General features: G+C 46.2%; 2 protein-coding genes across 2 annotated transcripts in view; one reads left to right on the top strand and one right to left on the bottom strand.

Annotated features, from left to right (window-relative positions):
- ZCCHC17 (zinc finger CCHC-type containing 17) overlaps positions 1-17,599 on the bottom strand; it is a 118,839-nt gene that overhangs the window by 19,681 nt on the left and 81,559 nt on the right. The window lies entirely within an intron of this gene.
- The window catches only part of NKAIN1 (sodium/potassium transporting ATPase interacting 1), a 30,953-nt gene continuing 25,263 nt past the window's right edge, over positions 11,910-17,599 (top strand). The window contains exon 1 of the mRNA XM_063312114.1: positions 11,910-12,275. Coding sequence (XP_063168184.1) covers positions 12,126-12,275 — 150 coding nt within the window. The 5' untranslated portion in view covers positions 11,910-12,125. The remainder of the gene's footprint in view (positions 12,276-17,599) is intronic.

The raw sequence follows: 17,599 nt of genomic DNA, 5'->3' as shown, positions 1-17,599 counted from the left end.
CTGCTGCATAATTCTAATGGGAGTGATATGCTGATGGTGTTCAAGTGGTGCTTTTTTTAGCAACCCTTCAGAGGTGGCTTTGGGAAGTGCAAAAGGGAGGCTTATGATAGATAATGATAGAAGAGAAAAAACTGGAGAAAAATCACAAAATATAAAGACCTGCAAATAGAACACCTGTGGCAAAACAAAGCAAAGATAGTACCCATAGATTACTATCTATTGGGTGCAATTCCAAAACATCTGGAGCACCACTTGAACACCATCAGCATTGACAAAATCAGTCAATTGCAAAGGCAGCTTTACTTGGAACAGCTGACATCTAGCAACGATACCATTAATATTATTAAACAACAGCATCTGCCCAACCCAGGTCCTTGGGAAGGACTCAATAGGTGGAAAAAAATACCAAATCCAGTCTAAACATCTGGCTGTGTGACCAACCGTAGTAGTAGTAATAATAATAATGCATATGATAATACTTTGATTAAACAACGCCACCTATCGGGGTCCCGGAAGCGTGCCTTCTCTGTAGCACCACTTGCCCTCTGGAACGAGGTTCCCCCCAAGATTCGAATGGCTACCACCCTACTGATGTTTTGAAGGGCCCGAAGACATGGCTCTTCGCCCAGGCCTTTGGTGAGGATGACTGACACCCCTTTTCTTTTTCTTTGTTCCCCTCCAGGTTTGTTATCTCTGCCATCTTTGTTCTGTTTTTGTTTTGGGCAGCATATAAATTAAATAAATGAAGGAAGGAAGCCCCAAAGCCTCAAGTTTCCTGTCCCCAGACGAGCCAGATGAAATGGGGTCTGCAACAGAAGAGAAAGTGATGTCCCATCTTTGAGAGGAAGGGGAAGGCCCATTTCTTCACACCCCGCTTCTTATCCTCAGGGAAATGATTCGGCTGGGGTGTCCTTGTTAGTCCCTTTGCCCACTCCAAAGTGGGGGTATGATCAGTGCTGAAATACCAGCTCTGCCTGCAGCTTTATTCAGTTTCATTAGCTTTGCTGCCAGAGCGAAACCCAGGAGACCAGCTCCTTCCTTTGCTAGGGTACCCTGGCAAGGTAGCTGCCTTTCCACATAATTAACCAATATAAAAACATAACAGCCAAACAATAAAATGCAGGCAGTGTGCATCTTATTAATTAAATCACCCAGACAGGGACTGCTGGAGTAATTAACTGCTAAACAGCAGAAGGAGTTTGTGCTTAAGCAATTTGTGTTAGGAGGAGAGTCGGAGTGTGCTCAGCGTGGCCCAATCCCATGGCAGGATTATGCCGAGGCTGTGTTGGGCCTCAGTGGTCATGCAGGGTGAAGGGGATGGGAATTGTAATCCAACACAATTTGGACGTGACCAGGTTGGGGATAGCTGCACTATAAAGTTGTAGATGTCCTGTGAGTGAGGACATTTTTGCTCATTTGCAAAATGCTGTTGGTGCAATCAGATAATGCTATATAATACAACAATAAATGTGACCTGCAACAAAATGTTACAGCATAGAGTACTGGCATACAGTAACTGATAATAAGAGCCTAGCAATTTCCCACTCCCCGAAGCAATTCCAGCTCCACATTTCAGTGAACTTAACAGCTGCATTCACACATAAGCCAGGATTTATTTTAAATGCCATTTGTTAAAAAACTAGGAACAAGAAAGTGCCAGTCTTGCAAACAAGCAAACCAATCAGGGCCAGGGGGAAAAAAATTCCTGCTTTGTTTTCTTCAAATCAAATAGGCGTAGCCGGAAAGCATTATGTCTTCGGTATGTTTGTTTTTAATGTGATTGCTGTATCAGATCCATGCTGTAATACCATTTAAAGTCCCTTTGTAATGGGTGTGTCATATCAGCTCGGAAGGAAGGAAGGAAGGAAGGAATCAGACAAGGCTTTGAGGATTTGTCATCCAACCAGGGACCACGATTTGGTATTATTGTGAAAAAGGAAAAGAAGGAAAGCGTAAAACTACAAAAACATACTACAGGTAGTCCTTGCATAACAACCACAATTGGGACTTGGTTGCTAAGCGAAGCAGTCATTAAGCAAATTGACCCAATTTGATGACATTTTTTGCAGTGGTCATTAAGTGAATCATGCAGTTCCCCATCAATTTTGCTTGCCAGAAGCTGGCCGGGGAGGCTGAAAATGGCGATCACGTGACCATGGGTCACTGAGACGGTCGTAAATGCAAACCGGTTGCCAAGCGCCCAAACCGTGATCCTGTGACCACAGGGCCACTGCAATGGTTGTAAGTATGAGGACTGGTTGTAAGTTGTTTTTTCCAGCACCGTTGTAAGTCTGAACCATCACTAAACAAATGGTCATTAAGTGAGGACTACCTGTAACACATTAGGGCTTCCCCTTAGGTGCTCAAACCTCTTGATGTCAAAGCACCCATGGATTTTAATGCCAATAAAGTCTATGTTTTCCACCAACGTGTGCAGCTGACTGTTACTGTTGCAGCAAATGGTGTTTTGGAATGCAGTGCCCTATTTCAGTTACCAAGATGAGCAACAGTTTTCACCGGACTTCCGTGAACCTGTGTGCTTGTCATGAACGATTCAAGTGCTGGGACAATTGTGGGAACAGAATGAACCACGGATGAATGCAAGACTAGACACTTGCTGATTGCTGCAGTTTTTGACAGATTTCTTAGCAGCATTTATTTTATTAAGCCCTCCTGGGACCCCCAGTTCCTTAGAAGGTGGGGCAACCTTTCTCCTGTCTTCAGTGCTGTTTTCTCTTATTCAAAACTTAGAAGGGAGAAACAATACAAGCAGCCTGGTTGCAGAGAGGCGTCTTGGCTGTTGTCTGAAAAAACAGCCCAGGAAATCTCCAGGGCTTTACATCAATGTGCAATCCCGGCACAGAGAAAATTGTTTTCTTAAACAGCTGCGTGGTATGAAAGGAGCCATTTGCTTAAGACATTTTCCACTCTAAATTAAATCTACCCAGGGATCTACATAAACTGTGTTGTGTCAAAAAAAAAATTTTTGAGTGGCAGCCTAACGGATCCTTGGGGTGTGGTCAAAAAAGTCAAGGTGGTGGACATGATGGTGCAATCAAAGTGTTATTTGTTTTGTTTGTGTGCTGTGCTTTGATCACACCATCACAGCCACCATCTTGACTTTTTCGACCACAACCTGCAGACACCCTTGTTGTTGGCTTGCCTCTTTAGGAAGGGAGTGACCTGGAGCCATTTCTGCCAGTGGCTATCACCCCATCTTGTGGTGGGGAATTCCCCTGGTCAACACTGCCTGTGTGCCATGGGCTCTTCCCTGCCTGTCTGGAACCTGCTCCTGAATGCCACTGGGCAGCCCTTCGCTGGATAGCCCTTCCTCTCCAATCTAGCCGCGTTCTTAATTAAATGGTGCTCCTGTGAGCTCTTACTCAGCTTTCCTTCCTAGATGAAAGCTCAAGACAGGAAGGAGCAATCAATCACCCACTGGCCTGTTTGCAGCTCCCCCAGCCCTACTTTTATGACCCTGGAGCACCCCAAAATTGTGCTGCCAAACAGTATGATAGTTTTTAGAGGCTTCAAGCCATTTTTAAAGCATTTTAAGCAATTCCCTGCATCTATGATCATGCCTCTGAAAGATTTAACTCACAATCCCCTTCTCTTCCCCTCTCTTCCCCTCTCTTCCCTTCCCCTCTCCTCCTCCTCCCTTGCCCTCCCCTCCTCTCCTCTTTGGTAAAGACTGCCCCTTTTCCAAGCCAGATGACTGGACCAGGGTTTCTGAACCTTGGCAACTTTCAGATGTGTGGACTTCAACTCCCAGAATTCCCCAGCCAGCCTCAGTTCTGGGAGTTGAAGTCCATGCATCTGAAAGTTGCCAAGGTTCAGAAACACTGCTCTAAACAATGGCTCGTAAGCTACAGTGGCTGAACTCACCTAACAGAAGGAGAAGGTGAAGGAGGAAGATGACCTATAGGCAGGCTAGAACAGGGTTTCTCAACCAGGGTTCCATGCAACCCTCGGGTTCCGTGAGGTCACCAGGGGTTCCCTGGGAGATCACGATTTAATTAAAAAAAATATTTCAAAATCGGGCAACTTCACATTAAAGAGGTCAGTTTCATTCTTTATGCTTAGTTTAAGAACGCTGTTAATGTATATATCCAGGCCTACACATGAAACAAATAGAATAATTTTGTAACTTGTCTGTATTTGAGCCTGAATGTGCAGGGGTTCCCCGAGGCCTGAAAAATATTTCAAGGGTTCCTCCAGGGTCAAAAGGTGGAGAAAGGCTGGGTTAGAAAACCATGCATTTAATCCAGTTTGTTGTTTAGTGGATGCCTTGTCTGGAGTATTTCAGAGACCCGCTGTGGATGCAAATGCGCATTTAAAAATTATCTATTGTCTAACATCAAGACTGAACAAAAGGAATGGGGAGGAGGGGATCCAGACAGATGGCACTGCTCCCCGCCATGCACATGTGCCTTCTAAACCAGCCTTGTGACTACTCATATGAGCAATATGGAAATGAAATTCTGACAAAAAGAGGTTTTCTTCAACAAGCCAATGAACAAATCCAGTCTAGAGCCCTCTGAAGAGCAGGAGCAGACACAGGCTGTCCATCAACGGTGGTCCCCAAGGAACTAGCACACGGAGCAGGCACTGCACAAAGCTAGACAGGTCAGCTTTTATTGTCTGAGAGTCTGCACAATGAAGCCTATGTCTAAAAAAAGGAGCTTCCACCCCACCATGGGGGGGAAGAAGTGGGGAAAGGGGACAAACAGTAGGATGCCCCCGTGCTGAAGACATCTAACAGATGGTAGACCTGGAGATATCCTGGCCAGAGATCTGCTAATGGACAAATGCAATGCAAGCATTAGCGCACTGCAAACATCGGGATGCTCCAGGGACACTCGGGAGATGGTGTCTTGAAGTCCCTGTGAAATCAGGTTGGCAGCTTATGAAAGATGGAACTCCATTTGCACATGGGCCTCTCTCTCATTCTCTCTCTCTCTCTCTCTCTCACACACTCACCCAAAAGTGAAAGAAATCAATGCAGTATCTCATAGAAATGAACACTCTTTCTCTGCTTGCAAACACAAAATCCCTGCTTGTCTGTCCATCAGGATTCACAAGACAGCTTAACAGCAAAGTTCAAAAACACACACGCAGACACACACCATGTGCAAGAATGTTGTCTAAATTAGGCCATAACTGGTTCCAGTAATGATTTCAACCCCCAGTGGTCTCCTCAGAAGGGCTCCATGAGCTGCCTTGGGATTTACCCCCAGGAAATACAAGTGGGACTGGTAAAGGTGGCTTCTCATCCATTCTCAAGGACAGAGGGTGGCCAAGTCCTCTTTCTCTCTCTCTGGTTTGCTTGTCATTCAGACTCCCCCTCACCAACTTTTCCTTTTTTAGGTGATCCTGCAAGCCTGAAGTTGCACCGGCAATCCTACTGCAGACCACCAGTGTTTTTCAACCTTGAAGACTTTAAGATGTGTGGACTTCAACTCCCAGAATTCCTCAGCCACTGCAGAAGACCATTTATAAAAATAATAAAGGTGGGATAGAAAATAAAAAAAATAAATACAATAAATAAATTTCTGATTTGTATTTGCACTACAGAGACAGGAGAAGAAAGCAGCAGGCAACCTACACTTCAGGTTCCCATTTGAATACCAGCCAGAACCCCAGGCCTGAGTAGAGAGAAGGTCACTTTCCCACTGATTCTCCAAAGGGCCACAGCATCAAGCACTTGCCAAGGTGTTATGGCCATCTGAGAACTTGACATGTTCTTCTTCCTTCCTGAAGTCATTGTGCCTTCATGTCTGCTCTAGAGCAGAGCCAGGAGTGGGTTTTGAAAGATGGTTTTTTCCAGACTGATAAAGATTCAGGAGACTGTTACATACACAGTCAGCTGCAAGCTTATCCATTACCAGCAAAAGGTCTTGCCAGTTCTCCAGTTAGAAGACAGCTGTTAGAAAATCAGAAAAACTTGTCCTACTATACACAGGAATAAATGAATGTGTGTATATATATATACTGTATATAGTCTAAATTTGAAGAGTTCAATTGTTGGATTCCTTGTAAGCTCATCCTATGTATCTCAATAAATCTTGTTAAAGAGAACTTTGTGAGAATCGTGCTTGGAAAGAATTATACAGGTATTCCTCACTTAACAACACCAATTGGGACTGAAATTTCTGTTGCTTGCTAAGTGACGCGGCCATAAAGCACAATGTCACATGAAGGTGCTGCTTAGTGACAACAATTCTAGCAGTCCCTGGTTACCATTGTTAAGCGAATCACCATGGGTTGTTAAGCGAATCACCATGGGTTGTTAAGTGAGGACCTCACATGAACTTGACTTGCAGTTTCCTGTCAGCTTCCCCATTGACTTTGCTTGTAAGAAGCCGGCAGGGAAAGTCACAATCACGTGACTGTGGAGTACTACGATGGTTGGAAATACAGGCCATTTGCCAAGCACCTGGATTGCGAATGCATGACTGCAGGGGCACTGTGACAGCCAGAACTTCAAGGACTGCTCATAAGTACCACAAACTAAAGATACCCAGGCCAGCGGTAGCACTTATGAAAGCAGGCCCAAATCAAGAAAGTTTGGTGAACGTTACCTATCTTTAGGAAGGGGTACATTTATTTCTGCCCAACCCTATCTCCAATTAAATAATTGGCTTCATTGATCATAATCATAACCAATGATTCATAACTCATTTATGTATCATTTTAGATGGTCCTGATATCACCAAGTTCGAGAAGCCTTTTACTAAGCCATACTGTGATTGCTTAGTTTCAGTCTGGCATGCTATGCAGGCTCAACCATTGTGATTAATTCAATTAACCATAGTTTACTGCAATATGTGAACCCAGCCAGAGAGTTAATGATGCTATATGTTGCTATCAGTGGCATTCATGTTACTCAAAATGTGATCTTTTCACGTTGATTTTCATTGAGATCTAAGAAAACTACACTGACCCAAACTCATAAGGCCAGGGAACAAATCATGGGTTATTTTAACATAGACCAGATTTAAATGTGGTTGGATAATTGGCTCAGCACATTTTAGGAAGGTCAGCCTTAACATATGTGAGCCAGGCCATCACCCAAAGTTGTAATGTGATTGCTAGGGGCATAATACAGTATGTAAAATGAATACAAAAATTCTATTTAGTTGAGTCAGGTGTTCTGTGAACCTAGCCGTGGCCAATGATTTTCCAACTGTTGGAAATCACAGTTTTTCAACTTTTGAACTATCAATGAGACAAGTTTGTCATGAAAGGGAGTTCCAGTACGAAGGCTCTACCATTTATATTCCTTTTCTTTCTCCCAAGAAACTCCTCCAATATTCTAATAATAACAATAACAATCTTCTGAAATAGATGGGCTGAGAGAGACAGAGAGATGGAGAAGGGAAGAGAGATAGCAAACATTTACCACCCAGTGAGGGCTACTGGATTTCAGCTGCAAACATATGGGTGACCACAAAAATGTCAGCAAAGAGTTCAGTTTTCTGTAGTCCAGATATGATGGCCCTAAGCTTCGCAGCCTAGCGGGGATTTGAATCTGGACCTTCCCAATCCACATCTAGCACTCTGCTGTACCTCAAAGACAGAAATCTGGCACACAGAAGTTCAAGGAAGTTCAGGTGCAGCCAGTTCACAAGAAAACTGGAGCGTCAGCAGGAATATGTTAGTTCTAAATCTGAAATAGTTCCGTGGCTGCATTTTTTTTGTAGCCTCATCCCCCTTATCTCAATAAATCACTCATGATTTTGTGATATGTCCAGTTCTCTCGCTTACCTGCAAGATCTTGGAATCGTGCAATCAAAGATCTGCCTATGTTGTCTTACTGTGGTTGAGTCTGACCAATTCTGTTCTGATGGAATCCATGATTCCCCCAAATTTCCATTCTTTATCTCGCTATTGTTGGCTACTCGTGTCCAGGAGCTGTTACACAGGGTGGGACGGACACAGGGTCTGGTTTTTAAGACTGAAGCCTCTGTCTTCATCTCCTGTGGCTCCCCTAGTCATTGCTCATCCAACTTGATAAGAGTCTGGCTGCACATTGTCCTGACAGCTGTGGCAACACAGTGCTGAGTTAATGGAAAGAGGGCCTGGTGGGCGCCCTGAAGATCTCTGGATACTGAAGGGGTTATGGAATTTCCTGGCTCCTTTTAATTACTTCCTCCTCGCAGTCAAGTGGCAGGCACTCATTTGCATAGGTTTACTCCATGCTGACTTGCAGAACAGGCAATAAATAAATAAATATCTCTCTGCAGCCATGGTAACCCAAATGGCCAGCTTCCCATCTGAGCTGCCTTTCTCCAACAACATGCCAAGATGAGCTCTCTCCCCACCCCCATTTTGGAAAAAAAATCAGGTTGGTGAGCCGTGTAGCCTCTGCCAACCCTGCCACAGGGATCCTGAAGATCATCTACACATTTTGGAGGAGAGGCATCTAGGGCTTCAGGGCCGGCAATGGAATGGCTTCAGGATGTCTGCAGGGTTTCTTCTTTGCTCTTCAGCCATCTTTTCTTGTTTTCCTTTATTTTTTATATTGTGTTGTAACTATGTTGAAATTGAATAAAGTTCTTAATTTTAAAAAAAAGGATGTCTGCAGAGGGGTCAGAAAAAGAAAGACGGTGGCCACATCGGCAGGATCACAGTCCTACCCCTTTTTAATATGTGCTGCATGCACAGTGCATGTAAAAAAGCTACGGGGCGTTGATTGAGCGGTCATAGCTGCTGCCTTGACTTTTCTGACACCCTTACGTACAGATGGCACATACTTTTAGGATTTCTAAAAGCAATCTGATGTCTCATATCTCCTTCTGAACTGGTCTGAAATTTCGCCTTTAGTTATATGAGATAAAATAAATAAAACTGGTGCTAAGCTTTCAGGGAAATAAGATCATCCCTGTCATACAAAAATCTAGATGTTTGGCCTTTTAAGCTTAGTCCTTGCAAACAGATTTCAGGCTTGCAATGGGTGATCCAATTTCAATTCAGTGCAGGTGGCTGTCCATTGCTTTCCATGTGCTAAGAACACAAACTGTTCATTTTCCCCATCAGTGCATCCATTACTTCCATCAATGGCCTGGCCATTAAAACTTATTGAGGGAGCTCAGCTCTGCATAACAAAACAACCCCACTCAGCATAATATCCAGCTTTTACCTGACTTCCTTTACTGTCAGACCAAGACCAGGGTCAGCATCTGCCAGTGCCTGTCTGTCTGCCAGACCCTCTCTCCCATACTGTTGAGGATTGCCTATCTTTGATCGAAAATACTGGGTGTTGGTTGTGCAGAACCAGAGAACAAGGAGCTAATGCATCTGGAGGAACTGAGATATATGGCAGTTATTCTGAGATTCATTTCTTCACACCCACTCACAAGTTTAACATGGGGATGTATTTGCCATATTTTTCTTTATCTGCAAGGGAGATGCAGTTTCTGCATGTGGTTTATTTGGCTGTGGTGATTTTCCATCCTGGGAAAGAGGGGGAAAAAAACACATGGCAATTGTTTTGAGCAAAGCAGGCTTCAGAAGAAAGCACCAAGAATGATAAGGTTTTTCTACGCTAGAACCTGGCAACACAAACCCTAAAATGTATAGAAGTAAAAAATGAGAATTGCCAGGGTACTTGAAAGCAAGTCACAATAAGAGGCAGAATTTGCACTGTGTGTTAAAAGCACCCGATGCCAGCACCAGAACCAGGATCTGACAACAAAGCAGAGTCTTAAGCCAAGAGAAAACCTTTGCTTGATCAAAACATATCCAAGTTCTGAACTTATAGGGCCAAATTTTCAAAGCAATCCATGATCAAGTGAGGACCTAGCCTTGCCAATTCTAATTCATATTTCCCAAGACAGACATCTTAGAGAATTAGGAATGTACTGTGGCATAAACCAGCATTCCCCAACCTGGCACCCTCCAGATGTGTTGGATTATAATTCCATAATTCCCAGGGAGGATTAGATTGGCTGGGGAATTTTGGAAGCTGCAGTCACAACATAGCTGGAGGGCACCGGGTTGGTAAACCCTGGTTTATGCCACAATCAATTCCTAGTTATCTGAGATACTCCAAATTGTCTATTGAAGACTAAAAATGGCAGAATTCACGTGCCTTCCCAGTCAAAACATGCTTGTTTGGCTTAGGCTCAGGGTGTTGGGCAAACCCAACCAACAGTGGGTTTAATCATTAAACAGGGCCAAGCAAACCACAGCTTTGAGTCTAGCCAATCTGTAACTAAAACAACAGCAGACAGATTCTTTGTTTATCCTTCCTTCCTTGTCATTCTCACTTTGGGCAGGGAACTTGTTCAAGGTGCAGCAACAATGTTCTTTTTCTCTGGTGTAACGATGGAACATGTGCACCTGTATGTGCATGGTTCTGCTCTCCTTTGCTCTTTGTGGCACTGTAGAATGAGCAGTGTATGCCCTGCTGTGGGTCATGGGACCCAGAGCCAGGAGGCTTAGACTGGACCAGTCAACTGCACTCGAAGCCACTGCTATAGGAATGAAATTAAGAATTTCTTCTAGACTGTTTTCCTCTGAAGCCCTTGGCCAGATCCAGCCCATTTGTGAATCTGATGTTCTTTGGCTGACTTTTTTCACCACACCAAATTTGGTCCCATTCTGTTCAGTGTTTGGAGAAATATCACGCTGACAGTCAAAAAGAGTCTCCCACCGACCACCAACCCTGGCAGGACAAGCTACGGTGTATAAACAGGGAGCAAACCCCTCACTCACCAGCACTGATCATGCTGCCTAGTCGAATCATGAAACATCTGCAAGCAAACAGCCAAGCTCGGAGAGCACCAAGGACTCCTCCACAGTTCAGCCCTGAGCTACAGAAATTATCTTCTATTGCAACAAGAAACTCATCCTTTCTTTCTGTCCTTGGGGAGGTGGGGGGTGAGAATAAAACAAGTAGAAAAAGAATTTGCAGGGTCTCAAGGCTTGAAGCTGCAACAAGGTCATTTACCAACCTAGCAGAGTACGTTTAAGTTTGGTTAGTCATCCTTTTTGACTAGGTCCTTGGCAATGCCTTAGGACAGGGTTCCTCAACCTTGGCCACTCTAAGCTGTGCAGACTTCAACTCCCAGAATTCCCCAGGGAGTTGAAGTCCGCACAACTTAGAGTGGCCAAGGTTGAGGGACCCTGCCTTAGGGTGTTCCCAATTCGGAAAGACTGGGGGCACCGGGACTCCCACCACTTTCCCAGCTGTTGGGACGTGGAGTCCCAACCCATCCTACAGGCATCCAGTTGGGCAAATCCAGCCAGCGCGACTGCAAATGTGTTGGTGCTCCAGCTGCGCCCTCGACCCGCTGCGTTTTCTGTCGAGGGAAGCCCGGGACGCCCACTGCCCAGCCTTTCCTCCTTCCAACTTCGCCCGACTCTGCCTTCGCGGGCTGGGGGACCCGCCGCTGCCGGGAGGGCGTGGCCTCTGGAGGCCCAGCCCCTCGCTCCGCGGCGTCCGCCTTCGTGACTGGACCGCCGACGAGAAGAGGCGGGGAGGGGCTCGATCCCTCGCTTCCCCCCCGCGCCGAGGGCGCAGCTGGGGAGCCACGTGGTGGGCCGTGGGTGGGCCGCTCCCCCCGGCCTCCCCTCTCCCGCCCGATTGTCCGCTGGCTGCGGTGCGGCTCCAGGTTGGTGCGACGCCGCCTTCCGAGCCGGCAGCGGACCGCTGCCCGCCCACTCGGAGCGGCGCAGCCCGTGGGTGTGTCGGCGGAGGAGGCGGAGAAAACAATAGAGCGGAGGCTTTGAGCGAGGCGGCTCTTCTCCCCCGCAGGCAACGCGGGGCCAAGCCCGGGCAGCGCGGGCCGCCCCCCGCCCCTCCCCTCCCCTCCCCCCCCCCCCACCCGGGGGACGGAGCGCGGGGGCTGATCCTCGGCAGGAGGACGGCGCTTCGGCGGGCGCGCGCACGATGGAGCAAGGGTGCCGGTTCCCGCGGGCTGGGAAGCGCCGCGGCGGGGGGAGATAGCGCCTTCCGCGGCTCGGCTTTGCCCGGCGTCGCGCCCGCGGTCCGAGGGTTGGCGGCGGCAGCAGACAAAAGGCGGGCGGGGACGAGACGCGCGCGAAGGGACCTCTCCCGCCCTTTCGCCCCGCAGCGATGGCACCGGCCAGCCGGCCGGTGACGCCGCCGCCGCCCTCGGATGCCCCCTGAGCCGGGGTTGTCCCTGGCAACGAGAGGCGCGGCGCTGCTCCCGACGGTAACGGCGAGAGGCGGCTCCGGCGACCCGGCGGCGACCATGGGCAGATGCAACGGACGCTGCACGCTGGTCGGCTTCTGCTCCCTGCAACTGGTGAGCCGGGCGGGGGCCCGTTGGCGCTGGGGCGGGGGTGACCTTGCTGCCCGGCCCGGTTGGCAGGAGAACCGAAAGAGGGGAAGGTCTTCGGGACGGGGCGGCCTCCCCCGCCGGCCCTTTGTGGAGACGCGCGGTTGGGAGTCGGGGTCGCCCGAGGGGACGGCGGGGAGCATCTCCATCGGGGGCGCGGGGCCGGCGCTTCGGCGACGGGGCGAAGCCTTCCCGTCCTCGGGCTCAAACTTTCAGTCGCTTCGACGGGATTGTGGCGGGCGGGGGCGCCCCTCCCCCCGCCTCCAACTCGGTCGGGCGAACTCCGTCGCCGAGTTCGCCAATGACAGAAGGTCACCGCGGTGCAGAAATGGCCCGCTTGGGCTCTGCGGGGGAGAAAGCGCCCCGTTTCTCTCGGCCCCGCCCTGTTTTGATTGATTGGCTGGCCAGAAATCCAGTTTCGATCAGGAACCGAAGGGGAAGGAATGAATCCGGGAACCAGAGAGGAAGAAAGGATATTTGAGGATTTAAATTTAAAAAAAAAGCAATCGTGAGGACACTCTAAGATGCTCATACAAGTCATGATGAGAAATCAGGATTCCAGGGGAGAAGAAAGTGTATCAGTATGTTTAATGGCAAAAAAGCTGCCCATTTTTCTGGGGTTCCTCCTGACCTTTGTCTCCGCTTTCCGTCCCCCGGGTTGAGTTTTATATTGTAAGCTGCGCAGGGCAGAGATCCTACCCCGTGATGCTTTTTATGCAGCTGCGTTTCCTCATAGCAAAGATCTCCTGATGAAGTTCGGCCTATCTTGCACAAAGCAGGAAATGGGAATATTCAAAATGTGTGGTGGTCTCTTTTGAACTGCAGGTGCTGGGCTGTTTTTAGCTTTTATAAGGGCTTCTATTTAAGAAACAGTTCAGGATGCTGTGGTTGAAGATGACTAGGAGAACTGATCTTTCTCTTTACAGGAAATTTTAATGCGATGCTCAGGGTCAGTGCATCTGCCAAAGTGGTTTTGTTTTTGCTATTTTGAAGAATGCAGATTAGAATAGGCTCACATGAGTAATTTTGTACAGAGATCCTGAAAAGAAATTACAGAGGAATAACCGAAAAACACCGCCCCCACCACCAAAAACAAAACAAAACCCAAGAGCAATAAACAAACAGGTCTACAATTATAGCGGATTGCTATACTATATTGCATAAAAGTTAACATAAGAGTTATTTGCTGCTTTGGGTCATGTTTCTACTCTCCAGTTTTATTTGTGTAGCAGGTTAGCTTGAAAGAGAATGTAGTGTAACCCTAATTCCATACTGTAGTGTTACATTCAGGAGCATTTTGGGCATAGCTTTGGTGTGGCTTCGAAGAAACTAAACGTGGTTATCTGCAATTCTCATCCACTGTATAAATTGTGAAAATTAGCGCCCTCGGGTACAACAGTAACCCTCTGTGTTGTAGGCATTCTCCCATCAGTCCAGCTTAGCACATGGAATGCATGCTCTTCCCCGTGCATTTGTGACCAGGGTGCTGTTGCCACCATCCCTGAATGTATCCATGGAGGCGGAATGTCCAAATGCTACTTATAACCATACACTTGAACACCCACTGGGAAAAATCACTGGGTTGGTTTTCCATGTTTAGGATAAACACTGTGCCATAGCTCAGTGGTTGAAAAGGTATTTTGCCTGTTGATGGACCTGGACTCAAGACCCAGTGTTTCCAGGTAGGGTTTGCATAGACATCTGTGTGAAATTGTGCAGAGCTCTTGCTAGTCAGGGTATGATGATGATCAGTAGAAGCCGCAACATCATCTCATGCATAATGATATCATTGGGCAAATGATTTGTTCAACTTGTTTTATGTGATGACCTCACTGTGCATATGCCATCACTTGCTCACCTCCACCCTTATATGTTCATGGGCCAGAATATTCAGCATTGAGTAGCTGGATCAGTCGCTGATTCACTGTAAGCCTTTTTTTTTTTTTAATATTCCTGGTCACTGCTGTACGGTTGGTGGGTTCAGACAGAACATTAAACAAACCAATCCAAATGCAGTATGGCTTAACAATGTGTGAACCTAGCTTGTACATGCTTTGTAAATCAGAATCAAACCGTAATAGTCTGAACAAGCTCTACGATTGCCTCATCTGTATCTTAAATAGGTTGCAGTATTAAAATTACCTCTAGATTTCTGGATTTCATGGAAACTGCACTCTGAGGATGAGCAAATTTTTATAGTTTGCTTCTGCTATTATTCCAATCTCTAACCCAGTCCACACAACATGCTAAGTCATAGTAGATGGCTTGGCTTAGCATGTTGCTATTGCGGCTTGTAAGCTATAGCTTTTGCCTTACCACGTTTTGTTAATCTGGATAATGTGGAGGTGTCATGAAAATTTTACTAATATGTATCCATAGATGTTTGTTATTAGCCATAGTGACATCACATATATCATGATGTCATCATGCAAAGGACATTAATTATATAATTTGTAACAGCTGTGATTGACACAAATGACATAATGTACATCATTTGCATGGTGATGAGACAATGCACATGACATTCTTTCCCTGTCCCGTTATGGACACCCCTTTATTTTTCCTGTAAGTCTTGAGTGCACAACATTTTTCAACCTACCCTTGGCCTTAGGAATTGCACTTAAAAAAATAGGTTGGGCCAGGACAAAAACTATTGAATCTAACTAAAATTAAATTAATGAATTATAAGGTAAAGGTTTCCCTTGACATTAAGTTCAGTCGTGTCCGACTCTAGGGGGCGGTGCTCATCTCCATTTCAAAGCCGAAGAGCCGGCGTTTGTCCGTAGACACTTCCTCCGTGGTCATGTGGCCGGCATGACTAAACAGAACGCCATTACCTGCCCGCCGAATTGGTACCTATTAATCTACTCACATTTGCATGTTTTCGAACTGCTAGGTTGGCAGGAGCTGGGACTAGCAACGGGAGCTCGCCCCGTCACGTGGATTCGAACCGCCGACCTTCCAAACTGCAAGCTCAGCAGCTCAGCGGTTTAACCCGCAGCGCCACTGTGTCCCTAATGAATTATAGTTATGGTTAAAATATAGTTAAAATCTAAAATGAATGAATTATAGTTATTTTGTTTTACTTTCCTTTGTATTGCCCTTTTTTATCCTGCTGTATTCAAAAATTCCAGTTCAGCATAAACTTTTGAAAGGGATCTGATGGCCGTATCCAAGGATTTGGGAAAGGAGGGCTACATGCACCCCTGAAGTAGGTCCAGAGACTCCAGACGAGCAGAATGCAAATGCGAGAAGACCTCTTGTATTACAGCAAGAGATGCTTTAAAATGCAACGTGTTCTGCACACTGTTGCAAGAGTCTTAATAGGGTGAAGTGACTGTTAGGCAACTCATGTTTTATGCAGTTGTTCTCTGTGGATTCTGCTTTTAACCGTTTTAAATTCAGACTGGCAAGGTGGAGAAAATACATTCTATTCTTTGCCATGTTTTTCTTTTTTTTTGATGGCATGCTTCAGTGAACCAGTACAGGTTGGCTTTGTTCCCAGGAACCAGCTAAAGGAAATGGCCATAGCAGGCATGGACTTGATGGGGATGTGTTTGTCCCAGTCAGCAGCCTGTCATCCCAGCACCCACTTTTCTACAGTCATCAACCAGATGGCTCTGGGGAAAACAGCAAGCAAGGCACAAAGAGCTTGCTTTCTTGTACAACTGATGGCCAGGGAAAGTCAGATTTACACATTACACCAACCCCAATTTACAGAATAAACTACAATTGGTTGAGTTTGCACAGGAAGAGAAGTCCAAGGAGGCCACTTGTAGTCCCAAGGGTGTAGGACTACTCTTTTTCTTTTTTGCAGCCCACCTAACTTCTGCTGGTTGCATCACTGAATTTTAGTTTCCTTTAATTCTGAGTTGATGAACAGTGAAGCTTATGCCAAAAATAGACTTAACATGGTTAAGTAAATAAGTCCTACCCTCTCTGAACACCTTCCCCCTCAATCCCTGCTCTTGTACATAACACTATCCTACTCATGTTGCATCATCAGTATACTGCTTGTGGTACTCAGCTACCAAGAAGTTAGCCACCCCCTCATTAAGTCAGCAACAAACAGGACACATTTTGGCTTAGTGTGATCTGTGTATCCAGCCCGTTTCCACCGTTTGCATACAGCTGTCACAGCTCAGAACCCATGATTGACTGCTGTGGCAAAGCAACTCCATGCAGGGCTTGTTATATCTGCTGTTTGTAGGCTTAAGGCCATTCTCTCACAAGTACCGTGGGAGGAGCTGGTCCCACTGCAGGCTTTTCACAGCTTCTTTTGCACCCCCTGTTTATCAGTGCAGCCCCACTTTCACAGGATGTCAGCTGTGCTTGATAATTGGATCTGTCTCTTAATGTGAGCCTCTTCTCTGACTCATGGGTTGACTCATTCTTCAGGTTTTGGAGCCTTATGGAAGGCAGCGGAGGCTTGACAATGCTCTGCTTGGCCTTGATGCCTTTGGGGGGAATTGTAAGAAGTTTACATAAATGTTCCCAGTTTGAACTTGAAGGTTTATCTTGGTGCTGGTGGGTGAGAGCATGAGAAGTATCTTTTGAGGCCAAATTTGGATCCAGTTTAATTTAACATTCTCTGATTGCACACTGGCTGACAAGATGCATCTGAGAAACAGGAAAATGAGGGGAGAGGACAACAGCTGTCTTCCAGGGTGGCTCCCTTGCTGCTGACACTGGAAGGATGCTCTGATTCTGGGGGTAGCATGCAGCCATCAAAATGAGTAGTAATAGATTGCTTGATCATCTACTCATTTGTCTGCTGTCCATTTAAAAGTATCTAAATTGCTGACCATCGTGGTGTCTGGTGTTAATGAATTGCATAGGTTAACTACATGTTGTATAATGAAATAATTTGCAGATTGCACCATCTATCTTGTAAATAGGCTATGAACCTTTTTGCTCAACCAAGACGTGGCTGCTCTCATTAATGCTTTTGTTAGCTTGGCTACTGTAACACATTCTTTATTGGGCTTTTCTTAATTATTATTCCTAAGTATCTATTTCTCTTTGGGATAGTACCCAATACCTGGAATGAAGCTAGTGTGAGTAACTCTAATGGATATTTGGTTTTTAACACTGGCTAACCTGGAGAACAAACTTTGTCTATTATGCATTTAAATACCATGTGAGTGTGTTATTAACTTAAATAGCGCTAGGAATGATGATTTGGCCAAACGCTGCTCAAAGAGCATCACAGTGGCTGGTCTGCATACTGTATTGCCCTAAACTGCAGTGTGGTTTGTTTGGGTCTGGCTTAGTGTCTTCTGCAAACCCAG

This window comes from Candoia aspera, chromosome 10, assembly GCF_035149785.1.
Source record: "Candoia aspera isolate rCanAsp1 chromosome 10, rCanAsp1.hap2, whole genome shotgun sequence".
NCBI lineage: Eukaryota > Metazoa > Chordata > Lepidosauria > Squamata > Boidae > Candoia > Candoia aspera.
Note: the sequence above shows the minus strand (reverse complement) of the source record. Positions and strands in the feature narration are given on the sequence as shown.